This window comes from Pelophylax lessonae (genome assembly GCF_965119305.1).
Source record: "Pelophylax lessonae genome assembly, chromosome: 5".
NCBI classification, from domain to species: domain Eukaryota; kingdom Metazoa; phylum Chordata; class Amphibia; order Anura; family Ranidae; genus Pelophylax; species Pelophylax lessonae.
The window spans coordinates 200823106-200847923 of record NC_138772.1 but is presented as its reverse complement, the minus strand read 5'-3'; the positions used below and the strand labels follow the sequence as shown (position 1 = coordinate 200847923).

The window sequence follows — 24818 nt, the reverse complement described above, 5'->3', positions numbered from 1 at the left end:
CAATTCCACGGCTGTGGCATATGTCAATCACCAAAGGGGCACAAGAAGTGTCCTGGTGGCTTGGGGAGTAGCCAGCATTCTAAGGTGGGCAGAACGAATCGTTCCAGCCATCTCTGCTGTATGCATTCCATGGATGGAAAATTGGCAGGCAGATTACCTCAGTCAACAGGTTTTGGACCAGGGGGAATGGTCACTTCATCCGAAGGGGTTTCATCAGTTGTCTCCGGTGGGGTACTCCCGAGGTGAATCTGTTGGCCTCTAGCCTCAACAGGAAAGTGCAGAGGTTTGTGGCACGGTCTCAGGATCCTCTAGCCGACGCCACAAACTCATTAGTGGCTCCCTGGAGTCAGTATAGTCTGATTTATGCCTTTCCTCCTCTCAAGCTTCTGCCAAAACTCCTGCGCAGGATAGAGGCAGAAGGGATTCCGGTCAACCTAGTGGCTCCAGACTGGCCTCGCCGGACTTGGTACGCCAATCTGGTAAGGCTGATCACTGATGCTCCTTGGAGACTTTCTCTCATGGAAGATCTGCTGTCCCAAGGGCCAATCTTCCATACTGCTTTACATTCGCTGGCTTTGACGGCCTGGCTATTCTACTCGGGCACTTAGTTCCTCCTGTGTCTTCCATCATCAGGCATCAGTGATGCAGGTTTGCAAGGCGGCTACCTGGTCACATTCACAAAGTTTTATAAAGTAGATTTGTTGGCATTTTCAGATGCTTCCTTCGGCTGCAAGGTTTTGCAGGCTGCCGTTTAGAGAACTTGTCCTTTTTGAGGGTGCTTTTTATATATTTTTCAGGTGAGCTGCAGTTGTTGATAGTTAAGCTCCATGTTACCTGGTTGGCTATGTTTATTCTTGGGGGAAGTTTTTTTTCTTACTGTTCCCACTCCTCATGTTTGAAACTGCTTTGGGACATCCCATATAGTCATGAAGATGTGGAGCTGTGTCTGTCAATGAACGAAAGAGAAAATGGGATTTTTGACTTACCGTAAAATCCATTTCTCTGATGTTCATTGACTGACACAGCACCTGCCCACTCTATGAAGTTGGGTTTTTTCATCTGACACTGCTTGTAACAAAACTGAATACCTATAGCAGAGAGTGGGAGTATACTCCCTGGGACTGCCCCATGGGCGTAGTCAAGTTTTTGTCTGCCTAGTGTCCTAGGGGGCTATATAACCCATATATGGCACTTTTCCACTGCAAGTACCGGCTCAGGTCTACTCGGCCCTGCTTGGCCCTGTTTGGTTTTCCACTGCATGGTACCGCATGGTACAGTGTTGGAACGGTTCGGTACGGTTTGGTATGGTTTGCTTTTCCACTAAAGTAGTACTAAAGTAAGTTGGTGGGATAACAATGATTTTCTGACCAATCAGTGGCTAGTAGTGACAAACAGTCAAGGCTGCATGCAAAGGATTGTGGGATATGGTACTGGTACGGCCCTCTTGGAACCACAATTGAGGTGGTACTGTTTAGAGAGCCATACTGTTCGGTTCCATGTAGTGAGAAAGCGCCACCGTACCGTACTGAACCGTTCCTACACCGTACCATGCGGTACCAGCCGTGGAAAATCACAAAAGCGAACCGAACCGTTCGGTTCTATGCAGTGGAAAAGCACCATTAGTCATGAAGATAAAGAGCTGTGTCTGTCAATGAACATCAGAGAAATGGATTTTATGGTAAGTCACAAATCCCATTTTTTTTCAGCAGCATGGCAATACAAGTGTGTTGGGGAAATTAAGGGAAATATTCAAGCTTGCATTGCTTATTTTTGCTTTTAAAAATGTTGTCCTGTTCTGTGTGTTCAGCTAGTATGGCATTTCTTTAAGGGATTTTTCTTCTAGAAACCCAACAGGCAGTGCTAGGCTTTATTAGGAAGTTAAACATAAAGCTTTGCAAACGGTGTGATAGATGTGCCCTGTAATATATTATTAAAATAAAGATTTTGTTGAAAATGTATAAAACTTAAGTTACTAAAACTTTTTAACAGTTCTAGTTTCACTTTTATCTGTCCTCCTAATGCATTTGTTCAGTTAAAGCATATTATGAACAAAATTAGCTTCAATTACATAACTATAATTTTGCATGTGTTCACTTCAGGGACACTTTGTCCTTGACCCACATTAGTTGGAAACAGAATTGTTGTTACAAGCTTCCACCTTCACTAGAACAGAGGCGGCTCTTAAGTCAAGTTTCCATCTTTCCATCTATTCCCTGCCCTTGTTGTTTTAACTTTGGATAATAAAACATTTTCTTTTCTGCCATTCAATACCTTAAACAGCCCACTTTCTCTTTTTCTTGTCTGGTAAAAAGCCTAGGCTAATGACATCATGAACAGCTTTCTCTCTAACACTTGTGAGAGTTTGCCACAAGGGAGGAGGGATGAGTCATAGGACAGCCAATGAGCGCTGCTGAGCTGGAGGGGTCTAGATGAGGGCGGAGAGAATGAGAGACTGCAGATATCCATGAGTATTCAATAGAGAGGAAATGTGCAGGCAGGTGTGTGTTTGTGTCTATGTAAATCCAGGAAGTGTCAGCATCTTCAGCGGCCAACTGATGAAATGGCTGCAGCCAGACTTAGTGGCAAGTAGAGAATCGCAGTATATATAAAATTATATGTAAAGTGGTTGGAGAGAAGCTTCAGAATGGCAAAAATATGTTTATTACAAATTATGTGAGCAGTCTGCAGTTCCTCTATAGTAGTAATTATAAGTAAGGGATCTTCCACAACAGTACCTCAATCACGCCACATAAAAGTATTGATTTTGTATTTAGACTGTGCGGTTTCATTGTTTTCAATTCGCATTAGTGAAGCATTAGACTTGCTAGAATGAGTTTTTCTGAAGCCAAACTCCGAGCAAACCTTAAACAGTTTTGTCCAGTTTGTTTTCTTTTCAATATATTTTTTTTTTTTCTTTTTCTTTAAGCAAGACCTCATCTACAAGCTGCTTGAGCTTACATAGGTTGAAAAAAAGACACAAGTCCATCTAGCTCAACCAACACAACAATACAATCCCATATACACAAACCTATACCCACAGTTGATCCAGAGGAAGGTGATAAACCCCAGCAAAGCACGATCCAGTTTGCTACAGCCCCCCCCCCCCCGAGGGGCAATCGGATATTCCCTGGATCAACTTTACCTATAAATATTAATATCCAGTTATATAATGTACACCTAGGAAAGAATCCAGGCCTTTTTTACTGAGCTGGCCAGAACCACCTCTGGAGGGAGTCTCTTTCACATTTTCACAGCTCTTACTGTGAAAAAACCTTTACATATTTGGAGAAAATATATTTTCCTCTAGCCATAAAGAGTGTCCCCTTGTCCTCTGTGATGACCTTAAAGTGAATAACTCAACACCAAGTTCATACATACAGTACAGACCAAAAGTTTGGACACACCTTCTCATTCAAAGAGTTTTCTTTGAAAATTGACTATGAAAATTGTAGATTCACACTTCAAGAGGTAGTCACCTGAAATGGTTTTCACTTCACAGGTGTGCCCTGTCAGGTTTAATAAGTGTGATTTCTTGCCTTATAAATGGGGTTGGGACCATCAGTTGTGTTGTGCAGAAGTCAGGTGGATACACAGCTGATAGTCCTACTGAATAGACTGTTAGAATTTGTATTATGGCAGGAAAAAAGCAGCTAAGTACAGGAAAACGAGTGACCATCATTACTTTAAGAAATGAAGGTCAGTCAGTCTGAAAAATTGGGAAAACTTTGAAAGTGTCCCCAAGTGCAGTCACAAAAACCATCAAGCGCTACAAAGAAACTGGCTCACATGCGGACTGCCCCAGGAAAGGAAGACCAAGAGTCACTTATACTGCAGAGGATAAGTTCATCCGAGTCACCAGCCTCAGAATTCGCAGGTTAACAGCAGCTCAGATTAGAGACCAGGTCAATGGCACACGGAGTTCTAGCAGCAGACACATCTCTAGAACAACTGTTAAGAGGAGACTGTGAATCAGGCCTTCATGGTAGAATATCTGCTAGGAAACCACTGCTAAAGAAAGGCAACAAGCAGAAGAGACTTGTTTGGGCTAAAGAACACAAGGAATGGACATTAGACCAGTGGAAATCTGTGCTTTGGTCTGATGAGTCCAAATTTGAGATTATGATCTACCAGAACACCCGGATCCTTCTCCATTATGGATTCCCCCAGTTATACCCCCCCCAGTATGTATGATGCATGCATATTCTTAGCCCTTAAGTGCATAACTTTACATTTATCAACATTAAACCTCATTTGCCACATAGTTGCCCAATTAAACAGTCCATTGAGGTTGGCTTGTAAGTTAGAGACACCCTGTAAGGAAGTTATTCCACTGCATAGCTTGGTGTCCTCTGCAAAGACTGAAATGGTACTTTAATACCAGACCTTATATAATTTATAAATATATTAAAAAGTAAGGGTCCCTGCACTGAACGTTGGGGTACAACAATGATAACCTTAGACCATTCAGAGTAAGAGAAAGGGAGGTCCCGTCAAGGTCCCTTAGGAGGGAACATGACTATTATCACGGGGGATGGGTATGTTACACAACACCCTTCTGATTGCACCTCAAGGAGCCAGTATCCCTCTGACCATACCCCTAGAAGGCTTAGACAATCTGAATGGCCTAGCCAGTACATCAGTCTCCGAATAGATACCAGCATCCCACCCATTACCCTCCCCGGCCCACTTGTTTTCCAAAGGGCCCCCAAAAAAATAAGAGGTGGGGAACAAAAAGAGGGACCTCTGGGGGGGGGGGGGGGGTGGAGGCACCGACAGAAAAAGGAGACAAGTTTGGAGGGTGCTGGGATATTTAATCTCAGTACATGTTAACCTAATGACAATGACAAATTAGTTTTGATTAATGGTCTTAAGTTCGCCCACCCCCCGAGAAACCTTTAAGCAAATTTGGGGCTTTTATGGATGTACAAAAGTACATTAGGAAAATTAAAATTAAGAGATATCTTTCTAACCCCCCCCCCCCCCTCACTTTTCACACAGCTGGTGGCTTTATTATAAATTTCCTCTGAGGTCTCTTGGCTTGGTATCCAATTGTATTGAGGGAGATATCCTAATGAGGGTTGTTGGTACATCATTTTTCTGTTAAGGTATACGAACGCATATAGGAGGTTGCTGCTGGAATGCATATGAGAGCTTTGGTTCTTAATTTTGACCTCTTGGCCTCTCCGAGTTAGTTTCTGGCCGCTGGAATGCAGCGGGCACTACGGTGCGCTTCAGATGCCAATATCCGATCAACGTGATTTCCAGTTTTCTCGTATATATAGATAGATGGGCGTACATGTGTTGTTACGCCTCTGAAGGAATCCTATTGGATGAAACGTGTCAGCTGGGACGCTGAAACACAAGTACGCTATGAGCCGTGGCAGCTCCCTGTATATTTTATTTTATTTCAGGTACTTGTATAGCGCAGTCAATTCACGCAGCGCTTTACATTGTACATTCAAGTCAGTCCCTACCCTCAAGGGGCTTACAATCTAAGGTCCCTAACTGACATTTATACATACACACCAGGCCCAATTTAGACAGGAGCCAATTACCGTATCAGCATGTCTTTGGACATATTCATGATGCTTGATCCTTATCTACCTTTGTAAGTACATTTCTAATAAACTATATGTGACTCCATATAGACCTTCACTATGTGCTGTTTCATTTATTTCTTTTTTGGTGGCGCCACCCTTGTGTGTGAGGGTTAAACTGATATTTCCAGCCGCACATATGTGTTCTGTGTGGAGGAAGAGATTTAAGTGATTCTTGCTATAGTGAAGGTGGCATGATGTGAAGCCGTTCACCTGATGAATTGATGTTGACCACATATACATTCATATAGGCCTATTTTCTTCTATTACTCTGGTAAGAAGAATTGAGTGGCACTGTGATGTGGTGCGCTGCTAATTTGCACTGAAACTGGTGTTGGGATCTCATCTCTCCATTTCATCATTGCATATGGACTTTTGTCTATTTTGTTTTTAGCGCTGCATATGGATGTTGTATACACTGTTTTTTTGCAATTAGAAAATTTATGCGGGCTGCTTCCATGCAATTTTAATGTTATTTTACTATTTAGCACGGATATCTCCATAGTGTTTTATCATTGAGTAAGAACCATTAACCACTACACTCTGAATTCTATCTTTTAGCCAGTTTCTATCCATTTTCTAACAGATCTTTCCAAGCCTGTAGACTTTACCTAACACATTAGCCGTGTGTGGGGAACTGTCAAATGCTTTTGCAAAATTCAAGTATACTACATCCACAGCCACCCCTCTGTCCAAGGCTTTACTTCTCTCCTCATAAAAAGAAATCCGGTTTGTTTGCTGTCTGTTGCTTTAAAATATTTTTTTCCAGCAAGAACTCATCTATGTGGTCTTTTATTAAACTCTCCAATATCTTCCCGACTATAGAAGACTAACAGGTCTATAGTTACTTGGCAAAGACTTTGATCCCTTTTTAAATATAGGCACCACATTGGCCCTACGCCAATCCAGTGGTACTATTCCAGTTAATGAGTCCCTAAAATTTTTAAACAAAGGCTTTAAAATGACAGAGCTCAATTCTTTTAGGATGCGTGGGTGGATGTTATCTGATCCAGGTGCTTTATCCACCTTTAGGCCCCTTTCACACAGTCCGTCTGTCGGACGGACTCCGTTTATCTCAGCGTGGATCGATCCGGCGATCTCACGCTGAGCAGGAGAATTACAGCTGTTCTCCGCACTGTGTGCGGAGACACAGCTGTCAGTTCCCCATACATCTATATGGGGGAATCGGATGGGAACGGACCGTCGGTCCGTTCTCATCCGATCCGCTGGACGGATGGAAAATAGGGTTTCCATCCGTCCAGATTTGACGGATCGGATGTCAGCGGACATGTCTCCGCTGACATCCGATGCCCCATAGGGATGCATGGGGGGACCGTTCAGATCCGCCAAAAAAAACAGACAGGCGGATCTGAACCGTCCGCCTGTGTGAAAGAGCCCTTGTTCTGTCTAAATACTTCTGGACCATAACAATTTTTCACATTATATCTTAACAACATTCCCAAAAAAAAAAAAAAAAAACGGAATAAGCGCATTTTGATTGGTTTGCACAAAAGTTATCGCGTCTACAAACTACGAAAAAAAATTGTCATTTTTATTTATTTCTATTTTTTCTTACTAGTAATGGCGATGATCTGCGATATTGCGGCGGACAGATTGGACCCCTAACTGACATTTTTGACACTTTTTGGGGGGACTAGTGACATTACAACAGTAATCAGTGCTATAAATATGCGCTGTTACTGTAATGACACTGGCAGGGTAAGGGTTAACACTGGGTGATCAAGGGGTTAAATGTGAGCCTAGGGGAGTGATTCTTACTGTATGGGTGGGGCTTATGGAATGACCATAGAGACTTGTGATCCTATATAGAAGGATCACAGGCACTCTGTGATCATTCCAGAGAGAACGGTCAGCTGTGTTTACTCTCTCAGCCGTCCTCTCTCAGCAGGGAAGGATCGCGGGTGTCGGGCGGCAATCGGAGCCGCCTGTCCCGTGCATCGGAGTCCCCGCTGCTAAATGTGATGGCAGTAGTGTGCTGCCACTGGCGCGTGCTCGCCCCCTAGCTGCAGGCACGTGACCGATGTATACCTACATCGGTTTGCGCAGGAAGGGCTACCTGCCGCAGTATAACTGCGGCGGGCGGTCCTTAAGTGGTTTAATACTACTCCTTCCTTCCCATAAACCTCTTCCCCAGCACAGCTTGTGTTTTTATGCAGCTATCCAGATCCGCATATCCTCCTCAGTGATGGTTTTACCTTGCTGCCCTGGACAGCTGCAGAATCTGCATGCAGTGTGACTTTCGGGCACTGAGTTCAGCTTGTTATACTTTCTAGACCACTGTTAGCCACATTCTTCTTTCTATATTCAGAGTCAATGTACAGCCTCTACAATTGAAGACTTCACTAAGTAGGCTGTGTGGGCTAAGCATCAGGAGCTACCTTATTGTCAGGCTCAATAATTGTTTCTTTTATGCCACAAATTTCACAGAAAGGGTTATAATTCTGAGGAATTGGGTGCTGCCCCACTAAGTGGATTGGTGCGTTCACATGCTGCTCCATTTTCCTGCTTTTCTCTTCTTCCTAGTCGGAAGAGACATGTGGTTCCATCTTATTTAGTCTGCTTTTCCACTTACGGTGACCTCCAGCCTTTTAAACCTATCTTGCTGCTAGCAGTCGGTTTGTAAGTACTGAAAGTTTTATCTTGTGTTAAAGTTCTGCTTGCGATGCAAGAGGTTGGATCCCAAGAAAAGCAGTCCTGCGGCATTGGATACCTCTGGCTTTTGAACCACTAACTGTTCTGGAACAGTCTGCAGAGTTCTCTCTCAAGGGCCTTACCACCTGAAACGTTTTTTCCTGGTTGAATCCTTATATTGCTTAGTGTCCCCAACTCTGCCAGGTCTGGATTTCGCCACTGGTATGCAGGATTTTATGGGCTTCATTGCAATATTAATTGCAGACTCCGACCACTGGGAACAATCATTATCTGACTTGCCGGCAGTGTTGAGCTGGTTATACAGGATTGAGTTTTTGTTCTAATGTTCATATGGAAATGCAGTCTTGCGATTTGAAAATAATTCCAGATGTATTGGGCAGGTTTCATTACAATATGTATGTTTTTTCCCAAACAAAAAACACATTCACAGAATTTTGTTTGTTCCTGAAAAATGTTTCCATCCTGCTCCTTTGAATTTTCTTATCACTGATGTCAATGAATGTTGACCCCACTAACCATTAGAAAATTGAATAAATGTTCCAAAAGTGAAAATTTTAAAAGCAATTCTACTGGTGCGTGGCCAGCTTTAGCACCTTTTGATCCTTCGGTTGCAAAAGTTCTATCTTAAAAAAAAGACTCACAAATCCTTGCAGAATGAGATTGCCCCCTCAAGATTTACAGCCAGCCACAATAACTCCCAGTCTGAAATGCAATTTTAGGATTTACTTTTTCATATGAAAGGCAATTTTAACTCTTATTGATGGTGGAGATCATCCACCTTTTAATATGAAAGAGAATCCTGTGACTTCCATCAGTGCTGCTACCAGTCTAGGATTACGAAGAGGCCTTAAGACTATAACTTTTTCTCATGCACATGCTATTCCTAAATGTCCTTTTTCACTGGGAAACTCCTGAAACTATTTACATCCTCAGTCGTTTTGCAATTCAATACCTGTTTTCGGAGGCCTTTATCAAGAAGTGTGCAGTTTACACAGTAGATCCTTTGTTTTCCTGTCTTAAAAAAGCATTGACAATTCCTGTGATGTACCAGTATTTAAGGATCCCTTAAATTTTTAGACTTTGGATCTCCAAAGCATAGATTTCGCTAGCAGGCCCTGCATTGCAACCTGCCGTGGCGATGACGTTGGTCTGCCAAACATTAGGGGAATGAACTAAAACTATGGTAAGGGATCCAGCTTAACTTCTCACCAATTTTGTATTTTTGGAGATTAGAGTTAATACCTACAGCTCTGCACTATTGTGTTAGTCAGTTAAAGTGTATGTTACCACAACATATGATATTGCTGGTGAGTCTGTTGTACCATGTACTTGTATTAAAAAGTATCCTGTTCCCTTTGCTTCCTTTTTGTGAAAAACCTGGTGATCCGGCTAGTCCCCCTGCTTTCCTGTTTCAAAATAATCATGCTAAGCATGGAAGCTCATCCATCCAAGCATGGTACATTTCCTTCTTTATATTCTACTTGGCAGAACAGCTCACTTGTACTCCCAGTTGACAGACTTCGGGCTCTTTCACACAATACGGTCCGCTCCGGCACTTTTTTTTTTTTCACGGACACGGATGACACTTGTGTCATCCACTCCGTATGTCCGCATATCATCCCATCCCATACGGTTGCGTATGTCTATGGGCATTGCGGATGTCTGACATCCGATTTTGCATCTGTTCTGTTTTTTAAATGGAACAAAAATAGGGTTCTGTTCCGTTCCAAAAAACTGAACATAACTAAGGACGAAAATCGGATGTCAGCGGATGGTCATCCGCTGACATCCGCAATCCCATAGACATTCATTATGTCCGTATATCACCCGCAAACGGATGGGGTGATTTACGGACATACGGAACGTCCGTGTGAAAGAGCCCTAAGGCTCCATGTACACGGGACGTTGTTAAAAGTCCCTTTGAATGCTGGAATTTTTAGGACGTTTGAAACGTCCGTTCGGACGAGTTTGTACCCGCGTTTAGCGGGCGTTTAGCGGCGTTTGCGGGCGTTTGCATTTAGAAGCGTTCCTAGAGGTCAAAAAAATTATTCCTCTTTAAAATGGGAAAACGCGAACGCTAAACGCGGGTCATCGCGTTCGTGTGCGTTTGAAACGCCGGGAAACACACGTTCGAACGCAAATAATTGCGTTCTAAAAAAAAAGTCCCTGAACGCAACTGCCTGCAAATGACTGTAAACGACCTGGTGTACATGGACAGATAAGATAAAATGTAGATGGGTTCAGGGGTTTCTGAAAAAAACGCCCAACTGCTCCTAAACGGCCATTTCCAGCGTCCCGTGTACATGGACCCTTATGCTGACATACCCCTATGCAAGCTAATCACTGTAAAGATCTGCATACTGCTACTTTGTTTCCTGATGACACACCCCCCTCCCCCGCAATCGGCACTTCCCAGCTCTCTAAGGCATATATGCACCTGAAAACAGAGGTCATACGATTACATGTAAAAGAAAAAAAAAAAGTGTGTGTGTATATACATGTATGTATGTGTGTAAATATATATACACGCGGCTCGACAAACCCCGGGGCGCCAGGTGGCATTGGAATTAGAATTAGCGGCCTGGCGCCTGAGTTGCACTGCCGGAGGGGTTGCCAGATATCTCAAGTCTCCAGCGAGGTGCGGGAGTCTCCCTTATGCAGGCTGTAGCTCCCTGACACCTGCAAGTGCCGCACTTGCATGCGGGAGACTCCCGCACCTCGCAGGAGACTTGGAATGGTCAGGTGAAAGAACGGTGTCTGTCAGCTGTAACAGAACAGAGCTGATGCTTCCTGTGTAGTTTCGGCTCCGTCCTGTCACAGGCAGAGTGATATCAAATGCACTCCGCCTGTCAGAGGAGAGATGCAGGAAGCATCAGCTCTGTATGCTTCCTCCAGCGCTGCTCAATGATCTCTGCCAGCATTACCCACCAGCTGTAAGTCATGTGCTAGGGATGCAGCTAGCCCCCAGCACAGAATTGTAAATATCCCAACATGTGCAGTGTTTCTGACTCCTACCACCATGACCACTTCAAATCACTGAAGTGGTCATGGTGGTTGGAATGTTCCTTTAATATCTTAGAAGAAGTAATCAAAGTATACATGGGTCAAATGCCAGGCAACATCAGCCGGTTCAATAAAAACTGGCTGCCATTGGGCCCGTGTTTATGGCAGCTGGTCTGATAGAAGCCGGCCATTCGGCATGTGCGAAAGAAACTGGCTCCTGACTTATTCATATACAGTGGGTACGGAAAGTATTCAGACCCCCTTAAATTTTTCACTCTTTGTTATATTGCAGCCATTTGCTAAAATCATTTAAGTTCATTCTTCTTCCTCATGAATGTACACATAGCACCCCATATTGACGGAAAAACACAGAATTGTTGACATTGTTGCAGATTTATTAAAAAAGAAAAACTGAAATATCACATGGTCCTAAGTATTCAGACCCTTTGCTGTGACACTCATATATTTAACTCAGGTGCTTTCCATTTCTTCTGATCATCCTTGAGATGGTTCTACACCTTCATTTGAGTCCAGCTGTGTTTGATTATACTGATTGGACTTGATTAGGAAAGCCACACACCTGTCTATATAAGACCTTCCAGATCACAATGCATGTCAGAGCAAATGGGAATCATGAGGTCAAAGGAACTGCCTGAAGAGCTCAGAGACAGAATTGTGGCAAGGCACAGATCTGGCCAAGGTTACAAAAAGATTTCTGCTGCACTTAAGGTTCCTAAGAGCACAGTGGCCTCCATAATCCTCAAATGGAAGACGTTTGGGACAACCAGAACCCTTCCTAGAGCTGGCCGTCCGGCCAAACTGAGCTATCGGGGGAGAAGAGCCTTGGTGAGAGAGGTAAAGAAGAACCCAAAGATCACTGTGGCTGAGCTCCAGAGATGCAGTCAGGAGATGGGAGAAAGTTGTAGAAAAACAACCATCACTGCAGCCCTCCACCAGTCGGGGCTTTATGGCAGAGTGGCCCGACGGAAGCCTCTCCTCAGTGTAAGACACATGAAAGCCCGCATGGAGTTTGCTAAAAAACACCTGAAGGACTCCAAGATGGTGAGAAATAAGATTCTCTGGTCTTATGAGACCAAAATAGAACTTTTTGGCCTTAATTCTAAGCGGTATGTGTGGAGAAAACTAGGCACTGTTTATCACCTGTCCAATACAGTCCCAACAGTGAAGCATGGTGGTGGCAGCATCATGCTGTGGGGGTGTTTTTCAGCTGCAGTGACAGGACGACTGGTTGCAATCGAGGGAAAGATGAATGCGGCCAAGTACAGGGATATCCTGGACAAAAACCTTCTCCAGAGTGCTCTGGACCTCAGACTGGGCCGAAGGTTTACCTTCCAACAAGACAATGACCCTAAGCACACAGCTAAAATAACAAAGGAGTGGCTTCACAACAACTCCGTGACTGTTCTTGAATGGCCCAGCCAGAGCCCTGACTTAAACCCAATTGAGCATCTCTGGAGAGACCTAAAAATGGCTGTCCACCAACGTTTATCATCCAACCTGACAGAACTGGAGAGGATCTGCAAGGAGGAATGGCAGAGGATCCCCAAATCCAGGTGTGAAAGACTTGTTGCATCTTTCCCAAAAAGACTCCTGGCTGTATTAGATCAAAAGGGGGCTTCTACTAAATACTGAGCAAAGGGTCTGAATACTTAGGACCATGTGATATTTCAGTTTTTCTTTTTTAATAAATCTGCAACAATGTCAACAATTCTGTGTTTTTCTGTCAGTATGGGGTGCTATGTGTACATTCATGAGGAAGAAGAATGAACCTAAATGATTTTAGCAAATGGCTGCAATATAACAGAGTGAAAAATTTAAGGGGGTCTGAATACTTTCCGTACCCACTGTATATATGTATGTATGTATGTATGTATGTATGTATGTATATATATATATGTATATATATATATATATATATATATATATATATATATTATAGACACAAACATTTTGCTTTGCATTTCTGTTTTGACTGAATAGGTTGTAACAAGGTAACTGTTGATATATACTTTAATATGCAGAGAGGTCTGGCCGAAATATTGGATAGCAGAGCAATCGTGGAGGGAGTGATTTGCTATGCTTTTTTTTTTTTCTTTTTTTTTTTTTAGGAATGCCTTTTTGGAGGGATTTCCAAAGGCTACAAACTTGCGTTCCACACCCATTCTCCTCCTCGCTCTTCCAATCTTACTGCATCACCACTCAGATTATCATAGCTTCATTGAGCCCTCACGGATCTTCTGGAGCTAGGATTTATCACCCTAGTTCCTAAATCAGAATGTTTTCAGAGATTTTATTCCACAATCTTTCACACCTCCAAAACAAAGGGGAACTTCCACCCTCTTGGAGGCCCTGAATTATTTTCATTCCATCACAAAAATATTATACGGAAGCCACCTGATATTTTTTAGCCTTCATTTATCGGGGAGACTTTGTAGAGATATTTTTTAGCCTTCATTTATCGGGGAGACTTTGTAGATTTTGTAGACATCAAGGATGTGCATTTGCATATCTCCAGTTTTGCAGCAAATCAGTGATTCCTTTACTTTGCTGTGGGTTCTCGGCACTTTCAGTTTGGTCTGTCTTTTGCGCATCACACATACACAAAGGTTCTAGCCCCTTTTCTAACCTCCTTGTGCTCCCAAGGCATCCCCATTGATGGGGTATCTGGTGGAGCTTCTGATTGTTGGCCAGAGCCTGTGCCTACTGTTCCCCTCCCAATGTTGTGCAGACAGTTCAGAACTTTGACAAGGCTTGGTTGGATCCTGAACCTTCAAAGTCTGTGTTGGAACAACGAATCCTTTTATATTTAATATATCTAGGTCTGATCCTGGACCTGGCCACCAGAAAAACATTAAAATTTCCATCCCCAGACTCAGATTCAGCATTTGAATCCTGGGGTCGATGGTATCATCCTTTTAAATTCCATTAAGAAAAGTTTGAGATGCTGGGATTCCTATGTAATCGTATACAATGAGTACAGATCATAAGGTTTAAAAGTTCACAATTTAACCAAAAAAAACCCCCCTAAGAATCAATGCGTTTCTGGTGCAACAAACTGCCCCCTTCCTAAAAGTGTAAATACTTGATAGACTCCAAACATTAAGATTAAACCAGAATAATCTGTATCCAGTATCTCTAATAATTCTGATGCTCTTTAGAAAGCCAGACATACCCTGGTGGTCATTGGCAGTTGTATTGCTTTAACAGCATTATAGGAAAGTGAGTTCACAAGCTTTGTTTTGCTAGCTGTTTGGGGTGGCTTGCTTACAAAAGCTTTGCAAGTAATGTAGCTCACATATGTGTTTTACGGTTTGCTACAGTTACTACTGTATGGAGGACTATGTTAACATTTTTGGTAAGTCCTGGTTTATAGGCGGTTCGGTTTGTATAGACTTTCAGCGCTAAAATGTGTATCATTCTGTTTTACAATGCCCTTGTATTTTCTGTGTAAAGATTGTGTATATTTTCCAGACTTACTATGAAAGTATGTTGAGTTCAGATGCTGTGGCACCACCCTTTGTGAAGCATGCATGCCTCACATTGCATGTACAAACATATGTTTGTTTTACTGATACTTTATTCCTGTCCGGTCATTGCTTCCCTCTTTTTAAGTGGCGTGTGTTTGGAGATTGCAAATAGACATTTCAAATGGATGGAAATGACCTGCCTTGGGGAGTGCATGGGAAAACAGCCATTTGGAGTGGGTTTGCTGAGAAAAGTTTGAAATTCCAGAACTCAGGCTAATTTGTTTTCCATGAGCCTCTGGGGAATTCTGGCTAAAGCAGATGATGGGATACAGTTGGAAGTCTAAACACGAAGGACACTGCTTTACAGTTATGTTTTCTTGGATCGTTTCCAGATGTTTTACTGCATGTTTGACCATGTATGGAAACGGAATGCTCCATTCTGTAAGTTAGCTGCAAGTTTCACATGTGCACAAGGACTACACTGATGTAAAGCATTTATTTGTGTAGGTATTAAATCAGAACATTGAATAAATAATAATGAACAAATATAATATAAGAAAGAAGAGAACCAGCGTGTCTACAGATTTGTCTTCTGAGCTGTTTCTAATGACAATGAAAACATATATTTTTTTAATTTCCAATATTTTTTATTAAGGTTTCATGAAAAAGTAAACAAAACTTACAACAGTGCAAAGTGTAACAATAAGGCTCAGTCATACATGACAGAAATAGCAGAACAGCTTCAAAACATGAATTGGAGAAGTACAAATATAAATATCGCAGGAATAAGAAATACCAGGTAAACAAAGTAAGCCATTGAATGGTGACTCAAGTCAAGGCAGGTAGTGCCTCCAATCAGCCACATGTGTGGTCGGCGGGCCCGGGCCCCGCTCTCCCCCCCCCCCCCCCCCGGCGCCCCTTACGGGAACACACTGCGCCCCAGGAGGGAGGCGGCCCCCAATCCCACCATCACACTCCGAACTTGGGGAGGCATTTGCCTTCTGTCAGTGCACTGGAAGGAGTAAAAGTTATAAAATGAGGATAAAAAATTAAATAAAGGAAGAGAAGGGAAAAGAAAAGAAAAAGAGAAGAAAGAAAGAGGCCAGGTATCCCGCAGTAGCAAAGAAAGAAGTAGGAGAAGAGATTAGTAGCGGCGGGTAAAAAGGGGTCTGCATCCAGGTCCCACCCCCTCCCCCCCAAATCAAGGGCTTTCACAACCTGTTATCTCCCGAGGGGGGACAACGGCACTCCCCCTTCAAGGGGGGCCGGCCAGATATCTGAGCCAAGGGTCCCAGGTCTTATCAAACAAACGCATTTTATTGTTAAGTAGCGCTACCATCCATTAATTTATCATGATCCAGGTCAGTTTAGATTTGAGCAGTTCAAGCGGTATTACAGGAGTGCGCCAGGAGCGAGCGATTGCAATTTTAGCAGCTGTGAATATAAAAGCTATAAGGCGTTTAGTATGTTTAGACGCCCCCTCGATCTGCCTACCCAAAAGGGCTTGTTAGGGAGATTTCACCAAGTTAACCTGCGCTTATATATTTTTTTAAACTTTTATGCTGTAGTCTGTTTACCTTTTGTAGTGTAACTGGTTAAACCACTGGGCAACTGTTTTACTGCTACAGGGCGGCCACTGTGTGCAGGATAACGTATATATTTGATCCTGCACTTCCCGGGTACTGGGTGCTGTGATTATACACAGCGGGAGCCAAATGGCGGGTACAGTGGACTCTGACCGCCGGCATTTACCGATCCTTCCGTTCAGAGGCAAAACGGCAGTCTGCCTATGTAAACAAGGCAAATTGCGTTTCTGTCAGTAGGGAAGGCATGGATCCTGTGTTCCTCCAAAGCAGGGGCAAGGATCCATGTCTTTCCCTAGTGAAAGCACACAGTTAACCCTTTGTTTCCCCTTGATGTTAACCCCTTCACAGCCAGTGTCATTAGTACAGTAATCGTGCATATTTTTAGCATTGATCACTGTATTAGTGGCACTGGTTCCCAAAAAAAGTGTTGAACGATCTGTCTGCCGCAATATCACTACTAGTCCCACTAGAAGTAACTGATCGCTGCTATTACTAGTAAAAATAAATGCCATTAATATATCCCAGCAGAATACATATGGACCTCAATTGATGAAGAAATTTGAATTTTTTAATTTCTTTTTTTATTGGATATATTCTATAGCAGAAAGTAAAAAAAAATGTTTGTTTTTTAGCGTAAAAAGTTATATAAACACAGAGGAGATCAAATGCCACCAAAAATAAACCTCTATTTGTGGGGGGAAAAGGACATATTTTGAGTACAGTGTTGCAGGACCGCGCAGTTGTCAGTTAAAGTAACGCAGTGCTGTATCGAAAAAAATGGCCTGGTCATAAAGGGGGGTAAATCTTCCAGAGTTTAGTCCATTTTCACTATTGCAGTTTGGGTCACTTTTTTTTTTTTTGCTTCAAATAATACTAAATACACACTGTTTAATTTACATTGTCTCTTCTATTTCTATATGTGGATGATAGCACTGTAATTATTTTAATAAAAAAAAAAAAAAATTGAAGTACCTTGCTCCAAATCAATATACAGCCATCGCATAATGCAAATCTTTCCCAGCCTGTCTGCAGAGAGACGTAAAGAGAAGCTTCTAGTCCTCTGCTGCTGGTCACATGTTAAATATAAGGGGGGAAAAAACAGTCTTTGGAATACAGAGTAAAAATAAATATCAAACGGTTTTAAATTGTCATACAAATACATTTTTGAAATCAAATCTATCTTATATTTTGCCAATAACCTAATGTGGGGGTGCATTTCTGCCAGTCACAGTCTGTGTTACACCCCTCCAGCCTGTGTCTTGGAATAAGGAGGTGAAGCCTCTGTTACTCTACACACAATATCCCAACTCCATTGTGTTCAGCTGGTTAGTGGGCATGGAGGAGAAAAGAGAGGGAGTGGGCTATCATTTACCACTGTGAATACACTCATATGTGATACTCTATAGTCACATGGGCTGCTCAGATGTGAGTGAGAGGAAATGCTCAGCATAGAAGCTAACTGAAAACTGAGCATGTGCAGTGTTACCACCACAACTGCAAAATCCCTAGCTAATTTGGGGATATGAACAGAAGGTGGAGATGGAGAGCAGCAGGATCAACCTGTGTTTTTTTTTTTTTTTTTTTTCCAGAATGCAGAAAATGAATAGGGGTTTATTTACTAAAAACTGGAGAGTGCAAAATCTGGTGCAGCTCTGCTTCCAGTTTTTCTATTGCCAAAGCTTAATTGAACAAGCTAAAATCTTGTGCAGCTGTGCATGGTTGCCAGAGTTGTATAAAGTACTCGAAACCCATACTTGAGTAAAAGTACAAGTGCTCGATCAAAAAGTGACTTGAGTAGAAGTGCTCGATCAAAAAGTGACTTGAGTAGAAGTACTAAAGTATTCAACATTTTTTGTACTTAAGTATTGCAAGTAGTTTTTTTTAAAATTTTGCTTCTTAAGTACTGAAAGTAAAAGTACTAGTAGTTTTGAAAAAAAAAATTGCTACTCAAGTACTGAAAGTAAAAGTACAAGTACTGTGTTATGTAGTTATTAAAGAAAGAAGTCAAAAGTTTGAACATCATATTGTTTTTTATTATTTCAAATGCAGCTTTTATTTATACATACAGTAGCTTTTATTTTCGTATGCGCTGATAATACACATGTTTTGAGCTTCAGGAAACCTGCCATCTACTGTTCTGGCAGTGGTAATTTTTGTAATTGTAACGAGTAACTATGCAGCACAAAAAAAAAATATTGGAGTAGAAGTATTGAAATCATTGAAAAAATGTAGTGAAGTAAAAGTGGAAGTAGGAGAAAAAAATTCTACTCCAGGAAAGTACAGATACCGCCTTTCGGTACTTAAGTACAGTAGTGAAGTAGTTTTACTTAGTTACTATACATCTCTGATGGTTGCCCATCAGCTTCTGAGTGCAAGTGTTTTAGTAAGGCCCCTTTCACACATACGGTATGTTCAGTTCATCAGTTCAGTCAAGTCAAAATCCATCCGTTTTTTTTCCATCCGTTTTTTTTCCATCCGTTTTTTTTCCAACGGATGAAAACGGATGTTAACGGATGATCATCCGTTGTCGTCCGTTTTTACATAGAGATGCATTGATGTCTGTTTTTCATCCGTCAACGGATAGATGAAAAACGGACCTATGTGTGAAAGGGGCCTAACTGCCGGTTCACACTTGTGCGATTTTACTGTGAATGCGATGCGTTATGAAAAGTCTAGATTCGCATGTATTCCCAAAATACATTGTATTCGCGACGGTCGTTCCCATCTATGCGTTGCGATTCAGATGCGAATATAATGCGATGATGAAAAGGGTCTTGTGCGAGTTTACAGCGCTGCGAATTTAGTCTCCATAGACATCAATGTAAATCGGTCTTGACTCGCATTATCAGTTCAGATATGTGCGAATTCTTATTTTTTGTTTTAGTTTTCCCCTCAGCTCCACCCCTCCTGAGCTTAATTAACATAATCAACGCAATCAATTTTCATTACAATCGCGCTGGTTGAAAAACGCAAGGTAAACTCGCACTGCAAATTTGCATTGCAATCGCACAAGTGTGAACCGGCACTAAATCTTTTTGTGATGTGGGTTTAGTGATGTTTTAAGAAGCTGAATATTTGGAATGACCCAAGCATGCAAACATAAAACAGAACTTATAAAAAAGGAGCAAAGTGTACGCTCACGGAACCAACAATATATCTTTGCTCACCCGGCGCTAAAATAATCCTAAACACAATGAATAAAGCAGCTGCTATATGTTCATAAATATATATATAGGTGCATAAAGATCCACACGGCCCGAGGGCTAAAAGACTCCTTCACACACTAGCAGCGCTGTAGTCCATGAATGAACATGAATAAATAAATAAATGAACCAATAAAGGGAAGTCCATGCATACAGTCCCAAAATGAAAGGAGGTAGTTGGAGTAGGTGTATCCTTGCAGAGACCCAAAAGACCTTCACCACACCGCTGTGTGCACCCTTAAGTGGGAACACTTACCAGAACAAATCTGTATATATGCAAAATACATCAGCCAGCGGGATCGCCTTAATCTCCTTGCACCTCTATGTTGAAACTCAAATGGGACCACCATCAGGTATCAGATGTAGACCACCTCACCAGCATATGGACCGTGTGCATGAGAAATAATAGAGCAACATAGCGTAATCCAGCAAAAAATATGTGCCTTTATTTCCCAACCATATCCCTTCAACAATTGCACTTACAAAAAACAAGAAGTCTTAAAAGCATGTCAGCAAGTAAACCGATTGTTCCTACCGCTCTCTCCCGTCCTGAACGCCCGCAGCCCGGTACCTGGCCGTGAGCCTCGAGGGATCGGCGTGTGACAAGGGCTTCCTGCGTGATTACGTGACCACGCCCTGACGTGTTTCGTCAGCAAGTGACTTCTACCGAGGGCGTGGTCACGTAACGTAATCACCTCTTTACATGCATCGGAATGGGCGGGAACGGTGATGAGCCGATCACGTGGGAAGGTAGTGTCCGTCCCACTTCCGCCCTATTCTCAAAGCTCCTCATGTATGCCGCACTTCCACCCTCACACGGCATCACCACCTTCACCGTCCGGAACCCGATATGCGTAACCACACATACCGTACAATCCGGATCATCGGCGGATCATGTAGCCAATACTTAATCAAGTATTTCTAGCCAGTACTATATCAAACCTAGTGCTGACATGCGGCTATGTTCATGTAAAGTGCATAACGTCATACAAAGATACAATACATCAAATCTTAATGAAATATAATCCAAAGACATTCAATTTAAAATGACACTCAGATTTAAAAACATATAGCAGGTTATGACATTGGATATACCACTCATATTAAAATGATCAAAATGGGTAACCAATTAATTGGTTATTACCGCTATCTCATTAATGAATAAAAACAAAAGCAGATATGTAAGCAGCATGAATATATAAAAGGCCATAAAGTAACTAGTGGTCTTCAAAATGTTTTATAATTTTTTATAACATATATTTTTACATGACCTTTTAATAATAATTCTCCTTTTTTTATATATTTTCGTATTATTTTATATATACTTATATATATATATATATATATATGGTCTTTATGGCCTTTTATATATTCATGCTGCTTACATATCTGCTTTTGTTTTTATTCATTAATGAGATAGCGGTAATGTCCAATTAATTGGTTACCCATTTTGATCATTTTGATCATTTACGTTACGTTACCACGCCCTCGGTAGAAGTCACTTGCTGACGAAACGCGTCACGTAATCACGCAGGAAGCCCTTGTCACACGCTGCTCCCTCGAGGCTCACGGCCAGGTACCGGGCTGCGGGCGTTCAGGACGGGAGAGAGCGGTAGGAACAATCGGTTTACTTGCTGACATGCTTTTAAGACTTCTTGTTTTTTGTAAGTGCAATTGTTGAAGGGATATGGTTGGGAAATAAAGGCACATATTTTTTGCTGGATTACGCTATGTTGCTCTATTATTTCTCATGCACACGATCCATATGCTGGTGAGGTGGTCTACATCTGATACCTGATGGTGGTCCCATTTGAGTTTCAACATAGAGGTGCAAGGAGATTAAGGCGATCCCGCTGGCTGATGTATTTTGCATATATACAGATTTGTTCTGGTAAGTGTTCCCACTTAAGGGTGCACACAGCGGTGTGGTGAAGGTCTTTTGGGTCTCTGCAAGGATACACCTACTCCAACTACCTCCTTTCATTTTGGGACTGTATGCATGGACTTCCCTTTATTGGTTCATTTATTTATTCATGTTCATTCATGGACTACAGCGCTGCTAGTGTGTGAAGGAGTCTTTTAGCCCTCGGGCCGTGTGGATCTTTATGCACCTATATATATATAAAACAGAACTTGTGTGTTAAAATTGCAACAGTGTAAATCTACCTTAATGTTTACTGCTTTGAGACTAGCCATATTTGCTTATTAGAAATGTAAGCTCTGCTTCAACCTTGGAAATGTCTTCCAAGTAGTGGAAGGTTAGTAGCTTACAGAAAAAAGATAACATTGTTTTAATTTCGCTCACAGAAAGTGGCAAGGGCACTGCATTCCCAGCAAGATCAATAGATATTGTCTGTATTTGCTAAAAAAAAAGAGTTCCAGTCTGTAAAAAAAAATAAAAGTCGTCAGCTTTAAATACTGTAGCTGCTGACTTTTAATATAAGGACACTTACCTGTCCAGGGATCCTGCAATGTCGACACCCCTAGCTCAATCCGCTTTGGGTGCAGGCTCGGCCATCCTTAGTAAGGGAAACAGGAAGTGAAGCCTTGTGGGTTCACAGCCGGTTTGCTACTGCCCATGTGCGATTCACGTTTTGTTTTCTGAAGGATCCTGGGTTGGGGGGGGGGGGGGGGGTGGAGATGCCAGAAAGGTTATAGATCACAGATCTATAAAAAGTGCCAAATGTGGCAGTGGTTGGGGGGGGGGGGGGGTGCGAACAAGCGGAGCATCCTCTTTTGGGTGGAGCTCCGCTTTAAGGACTTCTGAGCTGCAATAACGTAAAAGTGCAGCCAATCTTTTACCGAAGATGCACATTTTAGGCTTCTTCACCATTCTACAGTTCAGTTAACTCTTTAATGCCGGACAAAGAAACCAATGTGTTTGTAAAGTTTACATCTTTAGTAACAAATGTGCAGAAAGAGTAGAAATTTGAAGTAAGTATCGGCTGACACCTTCACCTGTTGATCTATCAGTAATACTCTTCTGTCTTAGGGTGACAATACTTACTGTGCTGTATTTATTATGGTGAAGCAGGATTGTCAACCTAGGATGGGAATACTGAACACCTCCCCCTTGCTGTTTTCCATTGTAGGAAGGAAGTGTTCTGTAGTTCTAACAAACTTCCTGATAACCTTGTTTGAAATTAGACTGCAGGACAGGACAAGATTTTTGTTAGGATCAACAGGTATTTTTTTTTTTACTTCTCGAATAGATATAACAAAATTCTTTCAGTGGTATATTTAACAGACCAAAGGGAGGAAATAGGATACAAATCTATGTAGTAATAATATAATCATAAAATAAGTTAATCGGGAGTATTTACATACACTTTAACTTAGTAGGCCCCAATCCCCCTCCCCCAGATTTTCTGTAAGGTCACATACCCCTACGCTGCTGAGAGGCTTAGTTTTCAGCCTGTATTGTATTTATGTATTATATAAAGAATATCAGAATTTTCTTACTTACGAGTCTTAATTTTTTTTGTGTTTTAGGTTGAGCAGTCAAAAGTTCTAATAAAAGAAGGTGGAGTTCAGCTGCTTCTCACAATAGTAGACACACCTGGGTTTGGCGATGCGGTGGATAACAGCAACTGGTAATGGTCGTTTTAATTTCAATAATTTTTATTTACAGTTTGATCACTAACTAGCTTTTTCTTTTTTGCTTAGCACTGTTTCAGATTGTAATTTCCGCTCCTGCAGATGAATACTAATACAACAGCCTGACACAATGATTCTAGTTGAGAAGTTTTAACACTTTTTTTTTTTTATAAGTACATCCATCCATCCATACATACATAACATTATGCCGGACTTTTTAAAAGCCAGCACTGTTGGCATGGTTCTTGACCGCTTGTGTACTGTATAACTGAACCAAAGAGTCCAGACTCTGCTAGGAGGCAGGTGTTTTTCTCTTCTTAGGCTCCGTTCACATACTGGCGTATCGGATCGTGGGCAGAATCCTCACGATGATTAACGCCCGGCGCTGAAATCACACACAGTATCGCAGGATGCCTGTCGCCCATAAGATCTTGTACTTTTTTTTTGGGCGACAGACGTCCCAGGTTTGTTTGTGCAATTTTATCGCAACTCGGTGGGCGACAATCGCGGCAAAATCGCGCTGCATTTAGAGTGCCATTGCAAGTCACGGGAATTGCATGGGCATCCCATCGCTGTGATTCTGTCCGCGATCCGAGACTTCAGTATGTGAACGGAGCCTCAGTCATTTTGTGCAATTAGATCTTCGCTGGGCAGTACTACAGCATACTAGTAAATAGGCTGCAGGAAGCTACTGAACTTGCTGGTTGCAGTAAATATGTAGTATAAGTATTTGATTTTTGTATAATTGATACCTGATGCAAAAAATAATGTATTCAGTAATAAAAGCATATTATTAAAAACTATACATCCTTAGCAGTATAAAACGATTTGAGATTACTTTTGTTGCTTTAGACGTAGGGCTGGGCAATAAAACGATACCGATAGGTATCGCGATAGTCCCGTGCTCGATAGCAAAAAGAAAACTTGAACGATAAATCAAAGTCCGCTCCGACTGGTTTAAACTTTTAAAAATGGCGCCGCCCGGCGCCAACACGTCATTGCGCACGCGCCGCCGCCGCTCGGGAGAGGCCGGGAATAGCCGAAATTACACGAGCGGTGGCGGCGGGTGCGCAATGACGTATCGGCGCCGGGCGGCGCCAGTTTTAAAACGAAGGCGCCTCTGGAACAGGTAAGTGAAACAGCTTCACTACCTGCCGTTATGCAGGGCTGCGGGCACACTACAAGGGATGCAGTGCTGCGGGCATGGTCTACCTGTACCATGCCCACAGCACTGCATCTCCTGTAGTATGCCCTCTTGTACCATGCCAGTACCCTGCATTCTCCTGCACCATGCCAGTACCCTGCATTCTCCTGCACCATGCCAGCCACCCTGCATTCTCCTGCACCATGCCAGCCACCCTGCATTCTCCTGCACCATGCCAGCCACCCTGCATTCTCCTGCACCATGCCAGTACCCTGCATTCTCCTGCACCATGCCAGTACCCTGCATTCTCCTGCACCATGCCAGCCACCCTGCATTCTCCTGCACCATGCCAGCCACCCTGCATTCTCCTGCACCATGCCAGCCACCCTGCATTCTCCTGCACCATGCCAGCCACCCTGCATTCTCCGGCACCATGCCAGCCACCCTGCATTCTCCTGCACCATGCCAGCCACCCTGCATTCTCCTGCACCATGCCAGCCACCCTGCATTCTCCTGCACCATGCCAG

At 42.5% G+C, this 24818-nt stretch overlaps 1 protein-coding gene across 2 annotated transcripts in view; it reads left to right on the top strand.

Annotated features, from left to right (window-relative positions):
- The window catches only part of SEPTIN7 (septin 7), a 158568-nt gene that overhangs the window by 59767 nt on the left and 73983 nt on the right, over nucleotides 1-24818 (top strand). For both annotated transcript variants that reach the window (XM_082258647.1, XM_082258646.1), the window contains exon 3: nucleotides 23043-23143. In XM_082258647.1, coding sequence (XP_082114773.1) covers nucleotides 23043-23143 — 101 coding nt within the window. The remainder of the gene's footprint in view (nucleotides 1-23042; nucleotides 23144-24818) is intronic.